The 20,109-nt window shown below is 45.2% G+C and overlaps 1 protein-coding gene across 3 annotated transcripts in view; it reads right to left on the bottom strand.

The window, feature by feature from the left end:
* Positions 1-2,747: 2,747 nt before the first annotated feature.
* Positions 2,748-20,109, bottom strand: part of LOC111161210 (mitogen-activated protein kinase kinase 4) — a 137,344-nt gene continuing 119,982 nt past the window's right edge. For all 3 annotated transcript variants that reach the window (XM_022524791.1, XM_022524789.1, XM_022524792.1), the window contains 4 exons: positions 18,950-19,027; positions 15,305-15,453; positions 6,534-6,579; positions 2,748-5,314 (listed from right to left, as the gene is read on the bottom strand). In XM_022524791.1, coding sequence (XP_022380499.1) covers positions 5,201-5,314; positions 6,534-6,579; positions 15,305-15,453; positions 18,950-19,027 — 387 coding nt within the window. In that variant the 3' untranslated portion in view covers positions 2,748-5,200. The remainder of the gene's footprint in view (positions 5,315-6,533; positions 6,580-15,304; positions 15,454-18,949; positions 19,028-20,109) is intronic.

Genomic DNA, 20,109 nt, shown 5'->3' with positions numbered 1-20,109 from the left:
CTAATCCAAGGGACTCAGTTCCTAACCGGAAGTGGACATATTCAGGAACAGAAGCTGATTCTAACACGTTCTGATGCTTTTTCTGCCCTCCCATGAAACTACGCTCCATGCTTTGAAACTGGATTCACATTACAGAAACGGGCAAATGTGTGCTGGGATCTGATCTCGCAAGTCAAGAAATTAAGCTGGGAAATGCCATTTAGGATTAAAAGTGAGCAGGGATGACTGTGTGAAGGTGCTTCTAACGAATATGCTTAAAATCATTTTTCTGAAGACATGAAAAATGTTCTCATCAATGGCTCCAGGGATGAAATGAATGCAGAGTTTATAAAAACAGGTAGGAATCAGGTGCATGTAACAAATCTTGGTTTCAAAAAACAAAGAAACAACCCTAGCCATTTTATAAACACATCTTCTAGTTTGTTACATTGTCAAACCAGAAACACACAGTTTCGGGAGAAGACTCAGGGCAAAGCATCAAGAGACTCAGATGGTTTGACTATCAGTGCATTGCCTTACGGAAACTACCAAGCTCTTGAACATCTGATCAGAAGAGCCAGGAAAACCTAGAAGTCCCATTGCGAGTTCTTCCGCAAAACATCCACAGAGACAGAAATTTCAAATGCACATAGAAAGTTGATTCCTTCTATAATTTCATGACTCAATTGTGACTTCATACTGTGCTACACAGATTGACAGTTTTAGCTAGCAGGGTCGTGTCCTATCGCTAAGGAGGATAATATGCTTCGGCACGTCCTCCGAAAAATGAAATAAAAATGCTAACGCAGAAATTGCATTACCTTATAATGATTTCAAGGTTTGAGCTGAGAATTCCTGGATATTCGTTTATCGGAAGGAATTCCTGGATGCCCGTTTATCTGAAAGAAATACATCGGTTTAGAAGATGTGCGGAGGCTGATGGTTCACCTAACGGTACTCCTTCTATGTGTAGTCTCGTGCCAAAGTTTCGTGACACCTGTTTCTTGGAGTGTACTCTAAGAGAGTCACTAGTGCTATTGATTTTCCCTCATACCACTTTGTGAGCTAATTAAAGGAGTTAACAAGCAAGACCAATAGGTTTTAGGGTCTCGATCCCTCACCTCCCAAGTAAGACACAGAGGTTCTGGGTATGGCTGGTGCACTCCAGACCTAGCCAAGAGCAGGAGACACAAACCGCCTCAGACCCCCAAGACAGGGCGGCCAGAGCTCCAAGCCACTTTCGAGACCTTCTGTGTCCTACATCTGTCTCTGTCCTCCTGCAGCTGAGACAGATGGATGGAACCAGGAAGTGAGAAAGCACTTTAATACGAACTCAAAACCAGCTTAAGTTCTTCTCTTGCCGAATCCCCATCATCAGGGACTGCCACGTAAGGTCATCATGCTAATGGGGACTCACAGCCTCTATCCTGAATTCTCAGGTGGGCTGTGCCTGAGAATTCAGTCGGATTTAGAGCTTCTCTGCTTAGTTCCGAGGTAGGAGGTTCCTCCTTCCTCACAGCTGCCACCGAGCCCCACTGGGGCCCCCAGAACCCCTGATGTTGACTCATCCCTGAGACAACAAAGGCGGTCTTGGTCAGGACGGATGTGCAGCTGTAGCTGGGACTCATCTACTTCTCAATTCCACTGGACTCCATGGTGCGGCGTGTTTCCTACAGTTACGTGTTGCGGACTTGGATTTGAATCTCCCCTCCCCTCCCCTCCCTACTGTTATCAGAGTCAGAAGCTGCCTTCTCCCAACCCTGTCTCTTCTCTTGTACCTAAAATGGGACACTGCCACCCGACTTGGGGAGGCTATAGTCAGGATCAATGGAGAGGAACAGCCCACGCAGAGTCCCACGAAGCATGAAGCACAGTCTACCTAGTTCTCATGACATCGTCTTGCTCAGCTGTGGTTGTGGGTGCTGCAGGCCATCCCTTCCCTTAGTAGCTGAGATGGAGCTGGGGGGTCGGGGTATCTGACAGCCATTCCTCGGAGAATGCTGGGTACTTACCGCGGCCAGTTCTGCATCTCAGATCAGGTTAGAAACAGGCATAGCAAAAGGGGAAGTTGCCGAAACTGCATGTGAGCAATGACTCAGGGGCTGGTCAGTAACTGGGAGGTGGTAGCGTAACAGACAAATTCAGTGCTGGCGCTTTGAAGCCCTTGTCTCCCACAGCTTCCGGCCTCGGTGGCTTCTTGCTCAGCTCCATCTGTCTTCCCACCCGTCAACCTCCTGGGTCTGACCTCCACAGGTCTCTGACCCAGAATTCTCCTCTCCTCCTTGTCCCTCTCTCTTGGGTAGGGGGGACTGTAGTCGGAGCTGCTGTCTCGTGCCCAGCCAGCAGCCACAGCACCAGGAGCAGAACACAGGGCTGGCAAGCAGGCAGCAGGCAAGGCAGCCGGGGCTCCTACGGGCTGTGTATCTCCAGCATGTCACAGGTTGAAGAGCGGTACCCGTCTCCTCTAGCCTCGAGAAAGCCAGGGCGGGTGAGGGCAACCGACCAAGGAACAACCTCGAAGAAGAGACCGTATCCCACCTGCTTGGACAGAGAGCAAAGCAGGTGCCTCAGGGATACACCTGTGGTTTCAAGATGAGCAAGCTAAGAGCTACAGCAACCGCCAAGAGGGGAGGAGGAAAAGAAGGGAGCCGTAGACGCTTCCAGAAGAAGAGAATTTCTCCCAACGTGAAATGCACAGATAATTTAATGGAATTTACTTGATCTTCCCCTCTCAGGGTCTGACTTCAGGAAATCAAATTACAAAGTCATCATCATATCCTAGATTTATTACAACTGACCTGCAGGCAAAAGGATAGAACTATTACATAAACACTTCGATTCCATGTATATATCTTAAATAGAGGAGGGTTCAAACAAGAATACAGGATAAAATATTCCCAAGCTCCAAGAAGCAGGTATGTTACTGAGTTCCATTTGTACAGACAAATAAGGCAATATCCCTGCACATTAGCTTTTTGATAATTTTTATACATTTTTCTATGGTACAAGAGAAAAATAACCAGAGCTCACAATGTACAGTTCTTACACTATTTTCACAGTTTGTGAACACTATACACCCTTTTGTTTTAATAAAGATACATTGTAATAAACTCCTTGCCCTTAAGTTTATAGTTTATAATAATCTATGATTAATACACTAAAATTGCCTTTTGATGTGGTCACCCACACAAGAGAACGGTCAGATGAAGCTCCTGGACAGTCAGAATTGCTTTTATCCCCACGTGTCTGATGGCAAAGTGACCCTACGCGGAGCCAGACGGGAAGTGGACAGCAGAGCAACAGATTTCCTCGAGTCCCCGGGAGCAACGGAGGAGATGGCTTGGTGTGGTTGAAGGAAGACGCGCAGCAACGCTTCCTTTCAGGACACTGGGGGGTCAAAGGTTTAGGAGGCTGGGGTGGGGGAAAACTGGGGAAACTAGGGAAGTGGACCGAAGCGGTAATTCATTTCTGAAACTTGGAGATTTATGGGGATGTAACGTGACACAGCACCGTCCTCCCTCGACTGTTTTACAGCGTTTGGGACAGTCACCCTGGGAGGGGGGCTCCCCCCGGCACCACCGGCCACACCTGCTTCTGACGACACCGCCTGCTCTCGGCCGTGGCTGCCCTTCTCCCGTGTGCTTGAACTGCTCACGGAGCCACTTCACTGCCACACGGAGCCGCACGCTTGGGGCCAGCGAGGCCAGTGGCACCAGAGTGGGCCACCTGGCTAATGAGTTGGTGATGGAGCAGAACATCAGGGGGCAGACCTCAGTGGCCTCACAACTACTCTGGGGCGGTTTGGGGGTTTGGGTTGGTTTGTTTTTTTCAACAGAATTCCAATTCCAAAAAATAACGGTGATCTGCCAGAGACTCTCGCCGGCGATGAGCTTCTGCAAGGGACCCTCGTCTGGTCCAACGTGTCTCCGGAAGACGCTTCTTCACTACCCGCCACATCGGCGAGGCCCATGTTTCTCAGTCTTTCAAACATTACAGCGTGGGAGGGACTGGGGCTAAACATCCCTGGAAATGAAAAAGGTTTTCAATATAGGACGGGAAAAAAAGGCAAAATATTGGATTAAGCAAAAGTCACAGAGCGGCAACAGACCAGACGGGAAGGGAGGAAGATTCCGAAACCGAAGATCTGGGCCAGTGAGAGCAGAAGGTTGAGGTTTGGTCTTGTGCTGCCCTACAAGCACTCTCTACCTATCAGTCAAGGCACATCGCTTCCAGCTGCTTCTCCCTGTGCGTGAGCTGTGACGGCTGAAGTCTCAGGCGTGGGACCGAGGGGAACCCAGAGCTGCTACAAGTCGTTCCGGGTCAGGTGCTCGGCATGGAAACATCTGTCCTCTTTGCCCTCAGTACGTTTTTCTTGTTTCAGTCCGGGTGGTTTGTGGCAGATGGAACATCAAGTTGGCAGCACACCGAATTTGAGAATGAAGATTCTTAGGATCAGCACCTTCTCTGACAAAGTGGCAGACTCCTGAGTCTTCCCGACGAAGAGCAGAAGGACCGGTAAAGGAGAAAAGAACACATTCTGTCCCATCTCAATATTTCCGTGTCCACCTCTCTGAACGCAACATGGTTTTTGGTAAAGATAAATTCATTCTAATTTAACGTGATATTTCAAACAGGAAATTTGGCTGAGCACATCGATCCCCGAACACCGACTGTGACGGTAAAGCAACAGAATATCAAATCAGTAAATCTATTGCACTTGGTGAAGAAGGTAAATTCCTCCCTTGTCTCCCAGCTCCGGAAGGCCGTGGGTCTCGTGGGCTGCGCCAGCTCTCCTCACTCAAGCCCGAGTCTCTCTGTTCAGACATCGTACGTCCATCACCGCATTCTTCCGGCATCTGAAGTCCGACAAAACACCACTCCAGTAGCTGCGTCTTCAGGTTTTGAGTCTAGAAGTGAGTTTAAGAGGTGATCTAATCACACTCCGCAAATTGATCGTACTGACTTCCACATTTCATGAGTAAATTCATCACACAAGAACAGGACGTGGTCTCTCTGACCAGCACTAACACTGTCATCAATCAGGTATCACGGGGATGCGTGTTCTAGGTGACGGGAGTATACAGACAGGATGGAAACGAACACCAATCTTATTGCACATGGTGTCTGGGCGAGCAGTAAAAACACTGTGATACGGGATGAAAATTCTTTACGTCTTACTTCCTCTCAGCCCTTTTTTCTCAAATCTGACGCAGCAGCGAGATCAGTCGACATACATGGGAGAGCTGGGAGTCGCTGGCATCTGATCCAGGATCTTACAAACATAGCAGGCGACCTCGACGGTACGTTCTTCATACATCAAAATAAAGGGATGTTTCTGCAAGAGAATTGGACAGAGAAAAAGAAAAACATCAAAGTCTGTGTCAGGGCCCACACCGAGCTGCTCCTGACTGTGCTGCGGCACAGAACCGAGGGCTCCCACCACATGTGGCTGCACAGTTTCGTGGCACCAGCACAGAGAGGCGAGCATGGCCGGTGCTTCATGGAGACGTGGGGCTGGGTGCGGACAAGCCTGATCTGGAAGGGCCACCCGGGCAGTGAAGTCGGGAAGCTAATCTCTGCCACGGGGCCTGTTGAGGCAGAGAGCAGAGTGGGGCCTCTGCCGCCATCTGAGAGCCAAGAAGAGCTGCACGGATCCCATCACCAATCCTCTTGGGACATGGGACACAGACCTCAACCTCTCCTCCCATCTGCCCACATGCAGCAAAAAGATCTTAGAGAAAAGACTCTGCCAGGGCCTCAGATGCATCCTAGGATCGCATTCTAGGGGCTTCTGCCCTGTCCCCTGCAAAGCCCCTCGCCCCGATTCTGAGTCACTAAAGCCCCCCCTCACATGCCCTCTCCATCAGTACTCTTCATTCATAGCTTCTCCGAGCTTGCGGACTGCGTATCTTTATAGAGTCCTTGCTAGTGTTGACCACAGGCTGGACCTAACATCCGGGACAGCTAGACACTGGGTTCTTTCCTTCAAAGATCCCCACGTCATTAGATCAATATTTTCTTCACTGCCGAGACCGATGCCACATCCAGGATGGCTTAGGACACCCAAGTCCCGGGGACGGGTGGACTGTCAAAGAGGCGGGAATTTGCTGTGTAACGTAAATTTGCAGGAGAGCATTTCATGATGGCAGAAGCACAAGAAAGTCTTATGGGTGTGTTACCCATACCTAGACCATGTGGTGGAAGGCGGCTACTTTAAAGTGAGTGTTACAATTCTTCAGCATAATTTTTATGACCCATCAAGGCCAAAATTTTCCAAAAATTTCTGTGAGAATCCAGCTAGTAAACTGGTAGGAAAATTGTAACTTTCAATTTTCTCCTTCCAAATATCTGTTTCAAACATTTTTTTAAAATTACTCATTAGGTCAAGCTGTTTGTCTAGGATGGAGAGAACCATTACTTGCTTAGTGAACCGGCATGCTAACAGAATTCACAGTGAGGAAATATCTAAAATTCCCAAAAGTAAAAACAAAAACAAAAACAAAAACAAAACATAGAATATAAAATAAACAAAATTCCCAAAGTCTCATACTCACCAGAAGTTCTTTATACTTTGGCCTTTTGGATTCATCCTTCGTAAGGCTAAAATAACACAAAAATAACATTAATAAAATGGAGACACAGTTACCCAAGTATTTTTCTTTTCACAAATGAAATATGCAAAGAATCAAGCAGTTTTTCCCTTCAGATGTAAGAGTAACAACGAGGACAACCCACCCAACATAAAAAAAAAAACAAAAAATTAGACAAAGTATAGCCTAAGGATTTATTCTGAGGATGTTCAGTGTAGAAGCATTAGTGAAAAACTGGAAACAAGGTTAACTACTGAAAATCGGATAAATTATGGCACAGCCACATGGCAGAGTACAATGCAGTTAACTATATGAATATGTACGTATAAAATGTGCGTGTGTGTGCATGTGTGCACGTGCTTTCTAAATACACACACGAGTATTTACACAGACACGACCTAAGAGAAACCAGAGTCTGGGAAGTAAACTATATATAAATTTTATCAATTTATCCTCAGATTTAAAAAATTTTTGCATTCTGTATCTCAATCTGTGTTCTCTGGTCCAAAAGTTGACAGCATCACCACCTCACTAAGGACAGCACTGCTACATTGAACCCCTGCCCTGGTGATATCCTCCCCTTGAATCCTACCTTGTCTAACTTAACGTGACCAGAAACATCTTCATGTTGTTTCTATTTTCCGGATTTGTCCTGGACCATATCTTAGCCACCATTCTCCTCCAACCTATTTTATTCACCTTTTTTTACTATCAAAAGGTAACCAGGGGCACGTGGGTGACAGTCTGTTAAGCGTCCAGCTCTTTGGTTTTGGTTCATGCCACGATCTCAGGGTCGTGAGATCAAGCTCGTGTTGGGCTCTGTGCTCAGCGGAGTCTGCTTCTCTCTCTGCCCCTTGCCCCACTTGTTCTTTCTCTCTTTCTCTCAAATAAAGAAATCTTTGTTTGAAAAGTTACCGCTGGCAACACAGCTCCCCAATTTCTACAGCCAGTGCTGTGTTCTACACCTGCACCTTCTATGCGGCACAGCCCGTAGCTACACGGGGTTCCCGAACGCACAGCCGCCAGCCTCTCAGGGCGACCTTGGTGGCACACAGTCATCCGAGCCCCCTGGGGCAGCCTGAGCTAGAGACCACTCCACAGAGGGGTGGAGAAATGCAGCTCCTCACCCACATCATGCCAAGCTCGGGGGCCCACCCAGTGGCACAGCTTGCTCTGGGGTCCACGGAGGCCCCCACTGAGAACACGCTACAGCCTAACTTCGCCCTGCGAGCTGCTGGTCGCAAGGTCTCTTCCACCCCACCAGCTTCCCACACACTGTCCTCTACCTTCCAGGAGACCAACTGCAACCCCTTCTGCTGGGTTCTCGTCCCTTCTTGGCCAAGTCTATCTTTTCTAACACTCTATGAATGCTAAACTCTTCGTCTTTTCTAAAAAGACATTATTCCAAAAAAAAAAAAAAAAAATCTGTATTTCCTCCGTGTTGTGAATGATACTGAATGCCCGAGTATAAAACTAAAACTGCAGGACAAGGCTAACAATTCTGTTTCCTCTATACCCCAGAGCTAGAACTCGTTTTCTGGCAAATACTGTTGCTAATAACGAGTTGGTGGCAGTCTAATTAATTACTCCCTCACAGACATTCTATCCTCCTGCTAACTTACACCTTATCATTGTTCTGTACTCCTACTTCAATGCATTAGGTATAAATTTACCTTGGTCTATCCCACATGGTAGAGACTTTAATTTCAGTCGAAGAACACATCCTAGATCACTTCTCAAATGCTTTTCACGATTGTCTCCAATATTGCTTCTCCACTTCCAGAATTATCTTGTCGTTTTCACTACACACATGCGAGAAGTTCCCACTCTAGTCTCCCTGCTGCTTGACGACTCTTTGCTACAGTGTCACCTGTGTCACGCCGGGAAACCCTCAGCCTATTCCGCCAAGTTCCCCAATTCTGTCCTCGATTGTTTCCAGTCTAGAGTATATCAAATCTGCTTTCCTTTGTAACGATAGCTATGTTTTTTCATTTCTAAAATTTAATGAGTTTTCATATCCAACTCTTCATTTCATCGCTGTTTTTCTCCTTCCTCGGTTCTTCATTTCCTTGGACACCCTAAATACACTGATTTTACCTTGAACTGTATTTTAGACTATTCCACAGACTCAGCTTGGTTTACCATAAACTCGTGTTCTATTAGTTGCTTTTCTTAGCATTAGACTCTATGTATTCTGTGGTTTGCAGGGTGTGCACGCTTCTCCACACCTCTGCTCAGCAAGTCTCCAAGTGCCTAACTAAGTACTATGAACGGCAGCAAGAGAGACAGACAGCCGTTTCACACATCCGGGGCCACCAGCCTAGAACATGGTGCCACCATGGGTCTGTGCAGTCCCATACAGACCCAGCCCCCTGGCTGTCTATGACCCTGCCACTCCGTAGCCCGTAGCTGTGGCCCAGGCAGTGACTGACACAAGCATGTCTTTCACTCCCCAGATTCCGACTTCTAAGCAGACCCTGCTGCTGCAGACCCCGGTCCACAAAAGGGCACTTGTCCACCTCTGATCCCGCAGGAAGTGATGCCCCAACCGCCGCCGCCAGCTTCTAGACCTGGGGAGAGCATGGCCACAGCTGCAGACTTCAGAGCCTTTTACACACCCGTCCGTCCAGCTGCCACCCGCACTGATATTTACTTTGTAAAGCTGCCACGACTTTTTGGTTTCCGATTTTTCCATTCATTTACTGGAGCAAAAATGTAGACATCATGACGCCATACGAGTAGAAACGTTTAACCCAATTTTTATTAACACTATCTTCTGTTTCAGAATTCCTGCTGCCATTAGTAATCACAGTAACCCCAATTAGTTAAGCCCCAGGGATCCAGTAAGGGAGCCGGCTGTCAAATTCATCCCAATGAAATAAAATGTGAACATGTATTTCCTTAGCCACATCTTGGGTGTTCTGGCCACCAGACCTGACGGGGGCGGACTGTGAAACATTTCCATCATCTCCAAAAGTTCTGCTGGCAGCTTCAGACCCACTTTTCAGTTTACTGATCTCCCTTCAATTACACCTAATCTGCCGTTTAATCCAGCTACCAAATTTTACTTTATGATTTCTATTTCTGGACATTCAGTTTGCTGCTTTGTAAGTTTCTGTTTATTGCTTAAATGTCCAAGCGTCTTCTCCATTTTTCTTTAAATTTATGAATTTATGAATGCTATCATTCGTTTCTACTAATTCTCATTTCTTACATGAGTGCTGGAATTTCTCCTGAACAACTCATACTGCATTTGACTTTATCTTTGGGAATTCTTGGGTCCCAGCTTGAAGGATCTGTCTTGCTTCTACCAACTGACTGAGTCTTTCCAATCAGCAGCCTCTTAACAATCCTTATCTCCCCTAATTTATTTTTTTAAGTCACTTTTTTTTCCTTATCAAAGTATCATCGACACACAATGGTACACTGGTTTCAGGTACACAACAGAGTGATTCGACAAGTCTACGCATTACACTGTGCTCCCAAATGTCACTATACAACGCTACAATATCACTGTCTATGGTCCCTGTGCTGCACCTTTCATGTCCATGACTTCTTCCTTCTGCAACTGGAAGCCTGGACGTCCCACTACCTTCCACACATATGACTTCTCTCCAACCTCGCTCCCCTCCAGCAACCATCAATTCTCAGTATTTATGGGTCTCTTTCTGGTTTTTGTTTACTCATTTGTTTTTGCTTTTTAGATCCACATCTAAGTGGAATCATGACATTTGTCTTTCTCTCACTTATTTCATTTAGCATAATATCCTCTAGGTCCATCCATGTTGTGACAAATGGCAAGATTTCCTTCTTTCTATGGCCAAGTAATACTCCTGCACACACACACCCCACATCTTTATGCATTCATCTATGATGGACACAGATTGCTTCTATATCTTGGCTACTGTAAGTAATGTTGCAATAAACACACGGGTACATATCTATTTTTGAATTAGTTTTCATTTTCTTTGGCTAAGTACCCATTAGTAGAACTACTGGATTGTATGGTATTTCTAAGTTTAATTTTTTGAGGAACTTCTGTACTGTTTTCTAATTTACATTCTCACCAACAGTGCACGGAGGATTCCTTTTTCTCTACATCCTTACCCATACTTGTTATTTCTGGCCTTTTTAATTCTAACCATTCTGACAGGTAGGAGGTGCTATCTCGTTGTTGTTTAGATTTGCATTTCTCTGATGATGAGTGATGGTGAACATCTCTTCATGGGCTTCTTAGCCATCTGGATGTCTTCTCCGGAAAAATGCCTATAAAGGTCCTCTGTCCACTTTTAACTGAATTATCTGAGGTTTTTTGGTGTTGAGTTGAGTTCTTTATATATTTGGACATTAACCCCTCATCGATGTCTTACCTCCCGTAGTTTCTGATTTCATTTAGTTTTAGAACTTTGTGGACTCCTTGGTTTTGTACCAACTCTGATACATATAAAAAGACACCATGAAATGTTTATCTGGTATTTGAGTAGATTCAGTGCAATTACTGTCCAAGATCGAATCCACTCCAATAATCTGCACTCCACACTCATCATTCTGCAGCTGTTTCTTCGCTCTTTGGGTATGGCTCTGATTTTGTGTCTTTCTTAGCTGGTATGTACATTTATGGGTGCCTGTTTAAAATGGAAGCTTGCCAAGTTTTCTTTATCTCTAAAATGCATAAGACAACAGCAGTATCTTACAACATCCCTAGACAGGTTTTTTTTCTTTTTTCCTTCCCTTTTCATTAATTTGGTCTGGTACTTTCATTTAAGGACTCGAGTTTTTCTTCAAGTCAATATAATTTTCATTTTAATTCTCTACTATCAGTTAAGTGGAACCTCCTGGATTTTTTTCTCCAGGTCTCTCATTCATCTTTTTATCCTTTCCTCTGCAAGATTAACTCAAGGGTGTTCCCTGTGTCAGGGATTCAGTCAACCCTGCAACACCTGCTAAGCTATGTACCATCACTGCCTCCCCTTCAATTCAGAAACCATGTCTGCTACTTGGAAACTTCTACTGAATTCAAATTAGTCCATTCTCCCCAGCTTTTTCCCTGACATTTTCAGTGGCAAATTTTACAAGGGGATATTTGTTCAAATTTTCCAGACTGATACAATTCTCATCTTCCTTTCTCTTTCTCCATGCCCCACAGGCACCAATGCTGACCGAACACGAGGAACTGACCCTGGTCACAGACCTTGGTGACTGTGAGAAGGAGCAGAGGGCCATCCCAAGGGCACCATCACCTGGCCAACGGATCTGCCTCCTGGATCTGTGGGCACAGATTCCACCACACTCCCCAGCCTCTAACCAACACAAGTGTCCTCACTGGGAGTCACTGCAGACTCCCAGTACAAGACTGGGACAAGACCCCAGACTGGGCCAAGTACAAGGCAGGAGTGACTACTGCCACAGAGTCCGGGCCGTGTCTGAGATCCACTGCAGAAAACACTCCCTCAAGACATTTTTAGATCAAGATCTGCTTCCTACTGGCCTGGTCCCCAGGTTGCCAGCTCTCCTGGGTCCTCTATGCCATGCCGAGGAATTCCAGTGCAGGTCTGATATCCTGCCTGTGCTGTTTTCCCTCTGCACGCAGCAAACTAGACCAGTCAGCTCATCTCTGAATTCAGCCTCATCTTCCCAATTTCACAAGAACTCCTCATAGAACTTTTGCCCTTTTTCAGAACAAGTAAAGACTTAAAAATTCTATTAACATTTTAAATAGGGAGGGAAAGCAAGGAGGAAGGTAAACTGGGCACTGGTATCATCACTTTGGTCCTGAAGCCCTCATCTCCTTTTTATTCCTTTAGGAAACTTCTAACTGAAGCATATGTTCAGCAAAGCAACACAATCTAAATGTAGAACAAAAATAAGAGGAACAATATTCTGACTCTATTACCTTTTATTCCTTCTTTGTCTTCTTAAATTTCATACAAATGAAACCATAGATACTGTTTTATGTCTTCCTTCTTTCATGCAATGCCATTTGAGATTCACCCTCATTGCCAAGAGTAGCAATGGCCCATCTTGTGCTGTGTAGTGTCGTGTGAACAATGCTAGAACTTCCTGTTGACCCTACTATTGATAGAGATGCTTCTTTCCAGCTGGAGGTGATCATGAACGTGTGGTTCAGGGCATCTCACACATGTCTTCTGGCGTGCCTCTGTCTGGGCCTTCGTGGGGCACATACTTGGGACCTGAACTGCTGGAGCATAACGTATGCACCGGCTGTATTCCAGCTCTAGGAGATCCTGCCACTGCTTCTCAAAGAGACTGCGCCAACTTACAGGCCTGCAAGTGCTGGATGGGACTTCCAGTTGCTTCAGATGCCCTGGTACCATCAGTCTTTTAACTGCGTTCATTTCTGGTGATTGTAATGGTGTTTCAAGGTAGTTTTGACTTGCATTCCCCTGATGTCTAATAATGCCGAGTGAACACCCTTTCCTATGTTTACTGAGCACCTGAATGCCATCTTTTTAAGCACCTTTTCAAGTATTTGGCCATTTCTGTTTGTCACTTTCATATTTATGTGTTTTATACTCTTCTCATATTCTGAATGAAAATCCTTTTTCCAATATCTATGTCAAGGACACTGCATGGTTGGCATTTCATTCAGTGGTGTCTTCTAATCAAGAGACATTCTTAGATGTTAACAAAATCTCTTCTTTCATGCTTACGTGCTTTCTGTGTGCTGTTGAAGAAATTTAATCTACCCAAAGGCTATGAGAATATGTTCCTGTATCTTCCATTACACGTTTAACTTAACAACTGAAGAAACTCAGTTTGGCCAAAAAACTGCTCAAGGGGAGGACTGAGAAATGTGGCTAGAGGAATAAACCAAGTCCAGATCATAACGGGTTTTGAAAGCTAGGTTAATTTAGCCTTTTTTTTTTTTTTTTAAAGGGCCATGGGCATCCTCTGGACCAGGGCTCCCCAGGCCTTTTTTCACCATCGCCCCGTCCTTCCTGTGCAATTTAAACACCGTGTATCTGTTTATATGCTGTAGCAGGCCTACAGACGGCTGCAAACCATTATGTTATCCAAGAGTTCCTGCCTCTCTGGAACAAATTTTTGACCCCTTTGGGGTGATGATATCACTCTGTTAAAAATGCATGCTCTTGAGAGCCTTAAACAAAAAGGAACATAATCAGACGTGCATCATAAAAAATACAACTCTGACAAAAAGAAGAGTGGTTTGGAACAACGGGATACGGAATATGAGGAAAGCCAGTAGAAACTGAATGATCCAGGTCAGAGAGGACAGAAAACACCCCAGGACAGTGGAAGGGAGGATGGACACATGCAGAGAGCTGACAGGAGCAGGTCCTAAAAACAAATGTACTTCCGACTACAGCCCAGGATGATCTGGGATGAGCTGAAACCACAGACCTACTCAGGTTGATGTCTATAACCGTTATCTGTAGGGGAGCACTAGTACCAAGGGACATGGAAATAAAAAATACACAAGTACTACACACAGATACAACAAAAACAGTAGAGAGATCAACGGATCAAGAAGAAATCAACTGTGGTGAGAGGTTCACAGATGATCGTTTTGGAAATTCTACTCCATGACTCACACAGATTACTTCAACTAAATTATTTTATTAGAATGGAATATATAAAATGATCACGTGTGATTCTGTAAACTGCCTATTTGTGTGCAAACTGGTAAAAGCAGACTGTTTTTGAAAAGGAAGAACAGCCAACTTGAGTCATCCTAATAGCCTTCTATCTAGAAAACCTGAGGTATTCCTCTCCCCCGGAAAACCAATGCAAAGGTAGGATTGAATTACAGAAGATGAAATATTTTCTAATCGTATTTTCTAATTATTCGAATCTTTTCTAATTATTTGAAAAGACGGCAATGCTAGACCATGAAATGGAAGTCTTAAAAGGACCAGAGAGAGGAGCGAGAAACAGCAGTCCTGGCAAGAAAAAAATTCTGAGAAAAAGAGCGTTTTCAAGAATACTTTTTGCTCATAAACACATCTTATTTTTAAGTCATGTTGGATAAATTATCGAAAATATTGAAACGATAAAGCAGATTTCATTTAAAACACAGACGGAGGCGGTACAAAGCATGACCGTATTCCTGCCTCTCTGCACAGTTAGTTCGACGTTCTCCACACACGGACATGCATGTGCGCGTGTGCGCACCTGCGACAAGGCGGACGAACGACGCACGGCTTGGCGCACACTTCCCTTAGAATAAGGTTGCAGAGAGCCGGCACGTGGCCCACCAGCGGAGGGCGGGGCCTGGCTCTACCGCGCGCCCACACGTTACAGGCTGCACCAGCGCTGCGTCACCGCTACGTCAGCGCTACGTCAGCGCAGACAGCTGCCCCCGCACTCACAGTCTGACCTGGCGGGGTCCTGACTTGGGAAAAGCTTCCGAGTGATTCCCATACAGCTTCCCCGTTAGAACCACGTTGGATGGAGACGACCCATGTCGCCTGGTGGCATTTCTGGCCCAAGGCCCTAGACGTCCGCAGGCAGTAGCTTCTCCGCCCGCCGCATCTGCTTCTCAGCACCGAGTCCTCAGTACTCAGCACCTCAGTACTCAGTACCCAGTCGCAGCGCAAGAGAGACGTTCTCGAACCGGCGGGAGCCTTCCGTGGGACCCGAGCCCCCACCCGGAAGCAGAGCGACAGCCGGAAGCGCCCCTTCCCCGCGGAGGGACCGGGCTGCGGAGAGGAGCAAGCTCCGTGGCCCTCTCCACAGCGCCTCCGGGCACTCACCACAAGTTGACGAAGTTGATGAAGCTCGGGGAGAACTCGCGTTCTTCGGAGTTGCTCAGCTGCGGAGGGTCCCCTTTCACGACTTGCGTGAGCTGATCGAACACACTGTTCCACTTCGGGTAAGGAAACCGGCCTGTGGCTAACTCGTACTGCAGAGAACACGGGAGAAACACAGCACGCTGCGCGTTATCACTGCTCCTCACTAACACCACGTGGAAAATCTGAATTCCAAGCAAAACTCTTGTAAAGCCTTGAATCCAACCCAGATAAGGGTGAGGTGAGGTTTTCGCAATTATAAGGGGAGGCGGAAGAGGTATTTAGAAATCAAGAGGCTGTAAGATCAACTGAGCTCAAGGACTGGGGCCGAAAGGGAAAACCCAGACAACGTCGCCACCGCCTAAGCGTCAGGGCAGCCCTTGATTCTGATACCTTTATATGAAGGGCTTTGGAAGGCTGGTTCTAGAACTTTCCTAGCGCAAAATGTGCACAATTTGTCATTATCTGAATGGAAGTGGTCAGTCATTTCTTTTTTTTCTTAAGATTTATTTATTTGACAGAGATCACAAGTAGGGAGAGAGGCAGGCAGAGAGAGTGGGGAGAAGCAGGCTCCCCGCTGAGCAGAGAGCCCGATGCCGGGCATGGTCAGTCATTTCTAAGGTAAGAGAACTTGCAACCAACAAAAGCCCAACCTGAGCTCTGAGGAAGCAACATGCAGATTCCGTTTTCCAGGCGTCCTGTGGTCACTACAACTTCACCCACAAGCAGGTATTTCCACAACTGAAGAAATCAGGTCTGGGCTCAACCCCAAACCCTGAACCCAAAAAGGGCACTCGGGACACTATCTCTAAACCACACCAAACTAGATCTGAAGGTTCTTACAGACCCGCGTCCCAATGCACCAAAGGTCAAACATATTTGTGGACTGTATTCTTATCTTTTTCTCACTCTGTTCTGGGGATAAATAAAACAAAAAAATTGTGCTTTTTCAAAAAAAAAAAATAGGTTTAAATCTGTGGCATGGCCTAAATGAATCCCGTGTCAGGTGCACTGACAAGTGACAGGTAATGGGAGGGTGAAACCTCCAAGCTCATCCAAGAAGGTCTGAGAGAGAGCACTATCTGAGGACACCATCTCAGAGCTTCTTCAGTTCAGGGCTATTGGATGGTGTCGATTTAGTCAAGTATTAAATTACTAGTTTATTAAATTACTAGTTTAGTTGCTAGTGAAAGGGAAGCTACCATGCAAACATAAGGGCATCCTCCAGAGGGAGGCTGGGCTGGGAAGTTCTTTGCCCTAAGATGGCACCTTCAGCTCACCACTGTCCCCAGTTACACACACCTGTGGGGGAGCAGCAGGCACGCCACACACATGAAGAAATTCAGGCCTCTGACTAAGGTTTCTTTCCAATATAAATACAAATGCTTAGGATGAAGTAAACCTTATTGGTTATTCACAACACTAGGAATAACTTCATCAGATTCATTCTTGAGAACGGATGTTAGTAACAGTAGGAAAAGGTAAAATGCACCACAGAAAGTGAAGGACTTAGGAACTTAGAAATTAAGTTCACAGATTTCTTAATTTGTATAAGATTATTCACATGGAAAATAGATTAGGAAGCAATTTTAAGTACTGAATGCCTTGCTTTTTAAACAAAATTTAGTCAGATATACTAAAAGAACTTACTGGAAATGTTTCTGTTAAAACTTTTCACAAAACAAAATTCTGTTTGTAAGCTGAAGTAAGTACTCCCTTTAAACATAACTGGTTTGGACGGAGGTGTTTCTGAATCGTGACTATCCTTTATATGCACACAATTAGGTACTCAGCAGGACGCTACAGGTCATGCTGTAGGCCTCTGGACCAGTCACCACAGGGCATCACCTAAAAGATGCCCAAGTTCCATGTTATCTCCTAACTAAAGAGAAGGGCTTACTTCTCTCCTTTGGTCAGCTGGCTTCACAACAAGAAAAGACTCCACGAGGTATCGCTTGTACCACGTTATAAGGGAAACCGGATGGGAGTCTTCTGCAGAGGTCAGCCACTAGCCTTAACTGTGGGTACGGAGAATTCATCATGCCCGGCAATGTGACTCAGCAGGATCGCTAACAAGGGTATGTGATTGTCATCTACAGGAAGACCTCAAGGCCACATAATGCCAATGAACAGATGGAGAGTATTTAGTAAGCTACAAAAAAAAAAAATTCTCTGCTCAGAACCTGTGTTACCTCTGGGCCATGGGACCTTATTAAAAATGGGAGGAAACTGAAGGGAAGCTTTAGGCTGCCTCCCAAATAGGACACAGCTCCATCTAGTGATGTGAAATCCCACAATGTAGAAGCAGCTGTTCAGAGTCAGAAGAATGCCACCAAGCCGTGGTATGACAAGAAGCACAAGAAAATCTAAAGTTTTAAACCAAAATTTAGGAATATGGAAGTAATAAGCAAATACAGATACTTCTAAGACAGAAGGAAAATTTTAGTATAGTCATAGGTGAGAAAGAAGAGTTTATTTCAGGTGCCTGGGTGGCTCCATGGGTTAACCCTCTGCCTTCGGTTCAGGTCATGATCTCAGGGTCCTGGGATCGAGCCCCGCATCAGGCTCTCTGCTTAGTGGAGAGCCTGCTTCCCCCTCTCTCTCTGCCTCCCTCTCTGCCTACTTGTGGCCTCTCTCTCTGTGTCAAATAAAATCTTTTTTTAAAAAAAAAGTTTATTTCATTGCACTTAGTTGCAAATTAAGTAGCTTTCTCACTCTTCTTTCTCAGCGCTGTTTTAAGGTAGAACTTTTATTAGAGTTCTCACCTAGGTAGTTGGTATTCCTCCAGAAATGAATTACTTTCTGCTCACCATCTGTGACTTTTCTATTCAGTGAACAGAAGATTCCAAGTAGAAACAATGTTCGTACACGTAAACATGTCTGCCTAACACACACCCTGTAGGGAGTATTACCCGACACCCTGCTCTTGCCTGAGGTGGGAGGAGCCACCCTCCCCATCCCTCTTCCTGATGCAGGTGTGACTCCTAGTACCTCTGCCAAGAGATCCAGAAGCACAACGGAGGGTGCAGAGGCACCGCAAAAAACCTTGAGGGAAACCATCAACTCTGGTTTGATTTTCAAAGTAAAACACAGACTTTTCAATCGGAGAAAGACAACTATCATATTATCTCCCTGATATGAGGAAGTGGAGATGCAACGTGGGGGAGTTGGGGGTAGGAAAAGAATAAATGAAACAAGATGGAATCGGGAGGGAGACAAACTGTAAGAGACTCTTAATCTTCACAGAACAAACTGAGGGTTGCTGGGGGGAGGGGGGTCAGGAGAGGGTGGTGGGGTTATGGACATTACGGGGGTGGGGGGGGCTGTGCTGTGGTGAGTGCTGTGAAGTGTGTAAACCTGGCGATTCACAGACCTGCACCCCTGGGGCTAAAAATACATAATATGTTTATAAAAAAATTAAAAAACACAGACTTTTTCCCAACAACTAGAAGACAGAGTCCCTGTGATTATAACTATAGAGGAAAAAATAGGTAAGTAAAGTCAAAGACTAGAAGAGAAAAAAAAAAAGCAGTTCTCAGGAGGGGTGGAAGGCTGATAAAATTTTCTTTCCATTCTGAATTTCCTGCTACAGTACTGTGATGAACGTACCAATGTGATCCCCAAACTCCAGACATCAGAGCGGACGTCATATCCTTGTCGTGACGCGCTCGGGTCTATTCTTTCAGGCTGGAACAGAAAGAGAAGTCATGGTCATTAATTATGCATATTCTCAAGGAACATGATGGAAGCAACAGCTGGGTAGGGAGCTGAAATGCCAGCATACTCCTAGAAGAATCCACGTGTAGGGTCAGACTGGGAGTAACAGGAAGCCATCATCATAATGAAAACCAACAACAATAACACCCAACCCATTACCACCTCCATAAAGGGAACACAAAGCAACTCTTCTAATTTTTACCCCCAAGGACTCACCAGCATTTACAAACCGGAAGCTGAGAACAAAGAAAAAAGGAAGAAAAGTGGAAAAGTGAAAAAAAAAATAATTACAGGGTCAGATTAGTAAAAACAAACAAAAAAGCAAAAACAGGAAAAACCAAAAAAAAAGACTAAGTCTTCTCTGTTTCACTGAATAAGGCCACACCACACTATATCTGAGATATAGCAAACATGAGCTAATTTCATTACAATTACTCCACCCATTCTTCATCATAAAGCTAAAGCCATCACTATGCATATCTTTAAAGACATCTATTAGTCATTTTTAACCAAATTAAGGCACTGTCAAAATATATTATCCTATCATCCAAACAGCAAAAATCATCTTTAGTAGTTTCCATGAAGGGAGCATTCTTTACATTTCCTTGAAATAAGGGACCATTATTTACACAGTGCATCAGGGACGGAGAAGGAGGTAGAGAACCAGGAGCACAGAGCTGGCAATGGTCCTTACCCAAGGCTGAGAGTCACTGCTATTGAAAGAAATGTGCAGAAGTGCAAGAGTTGACTGTGTTATAAATCCTGTCAGCAACAACTTATTTGGAGACCTATTTTACACATTTTTGTTTTGAACATGAGTACTGTAGCTGCATAAATAAATATTCACTGGAAGCTACTTAGTTTTTAGCTGTAAAAATGTGTATTTAAGATAAGATATAAGGTACCCAGAAATCCCAGATAGTCAACCAAGAGAAGAAAATACTCTATCCAACAACAGCAGGTTACATATTTTTCTCAGGCTGTCATGGAACAACCACTGATATGAACCATGTTCTGGGACATAAAACACACCTTATTTTTTTTTTTTTTTT

This window comes from Enhydra lutris, unplaced genomic scaffold, assembly GCF_002288905.1.
Source record: "Enhydra lutris kenyoni isolate GAN:26980312 unplaced genomic scaffold, ASM228890v2 scaffoldscaffold82, whole genome shotgun sequence".
NCBI classification, from domain to species: Eukaryota; Metazoa; Chordata; class Mammalia; order Carnivora; family Mustelidae; genus Enhydra; species Enhydra lutris.
Note: the sequence above shows the minus strand (reverse complement) of the source record. Positions and strands in the feature narration are given on the sequence as shown.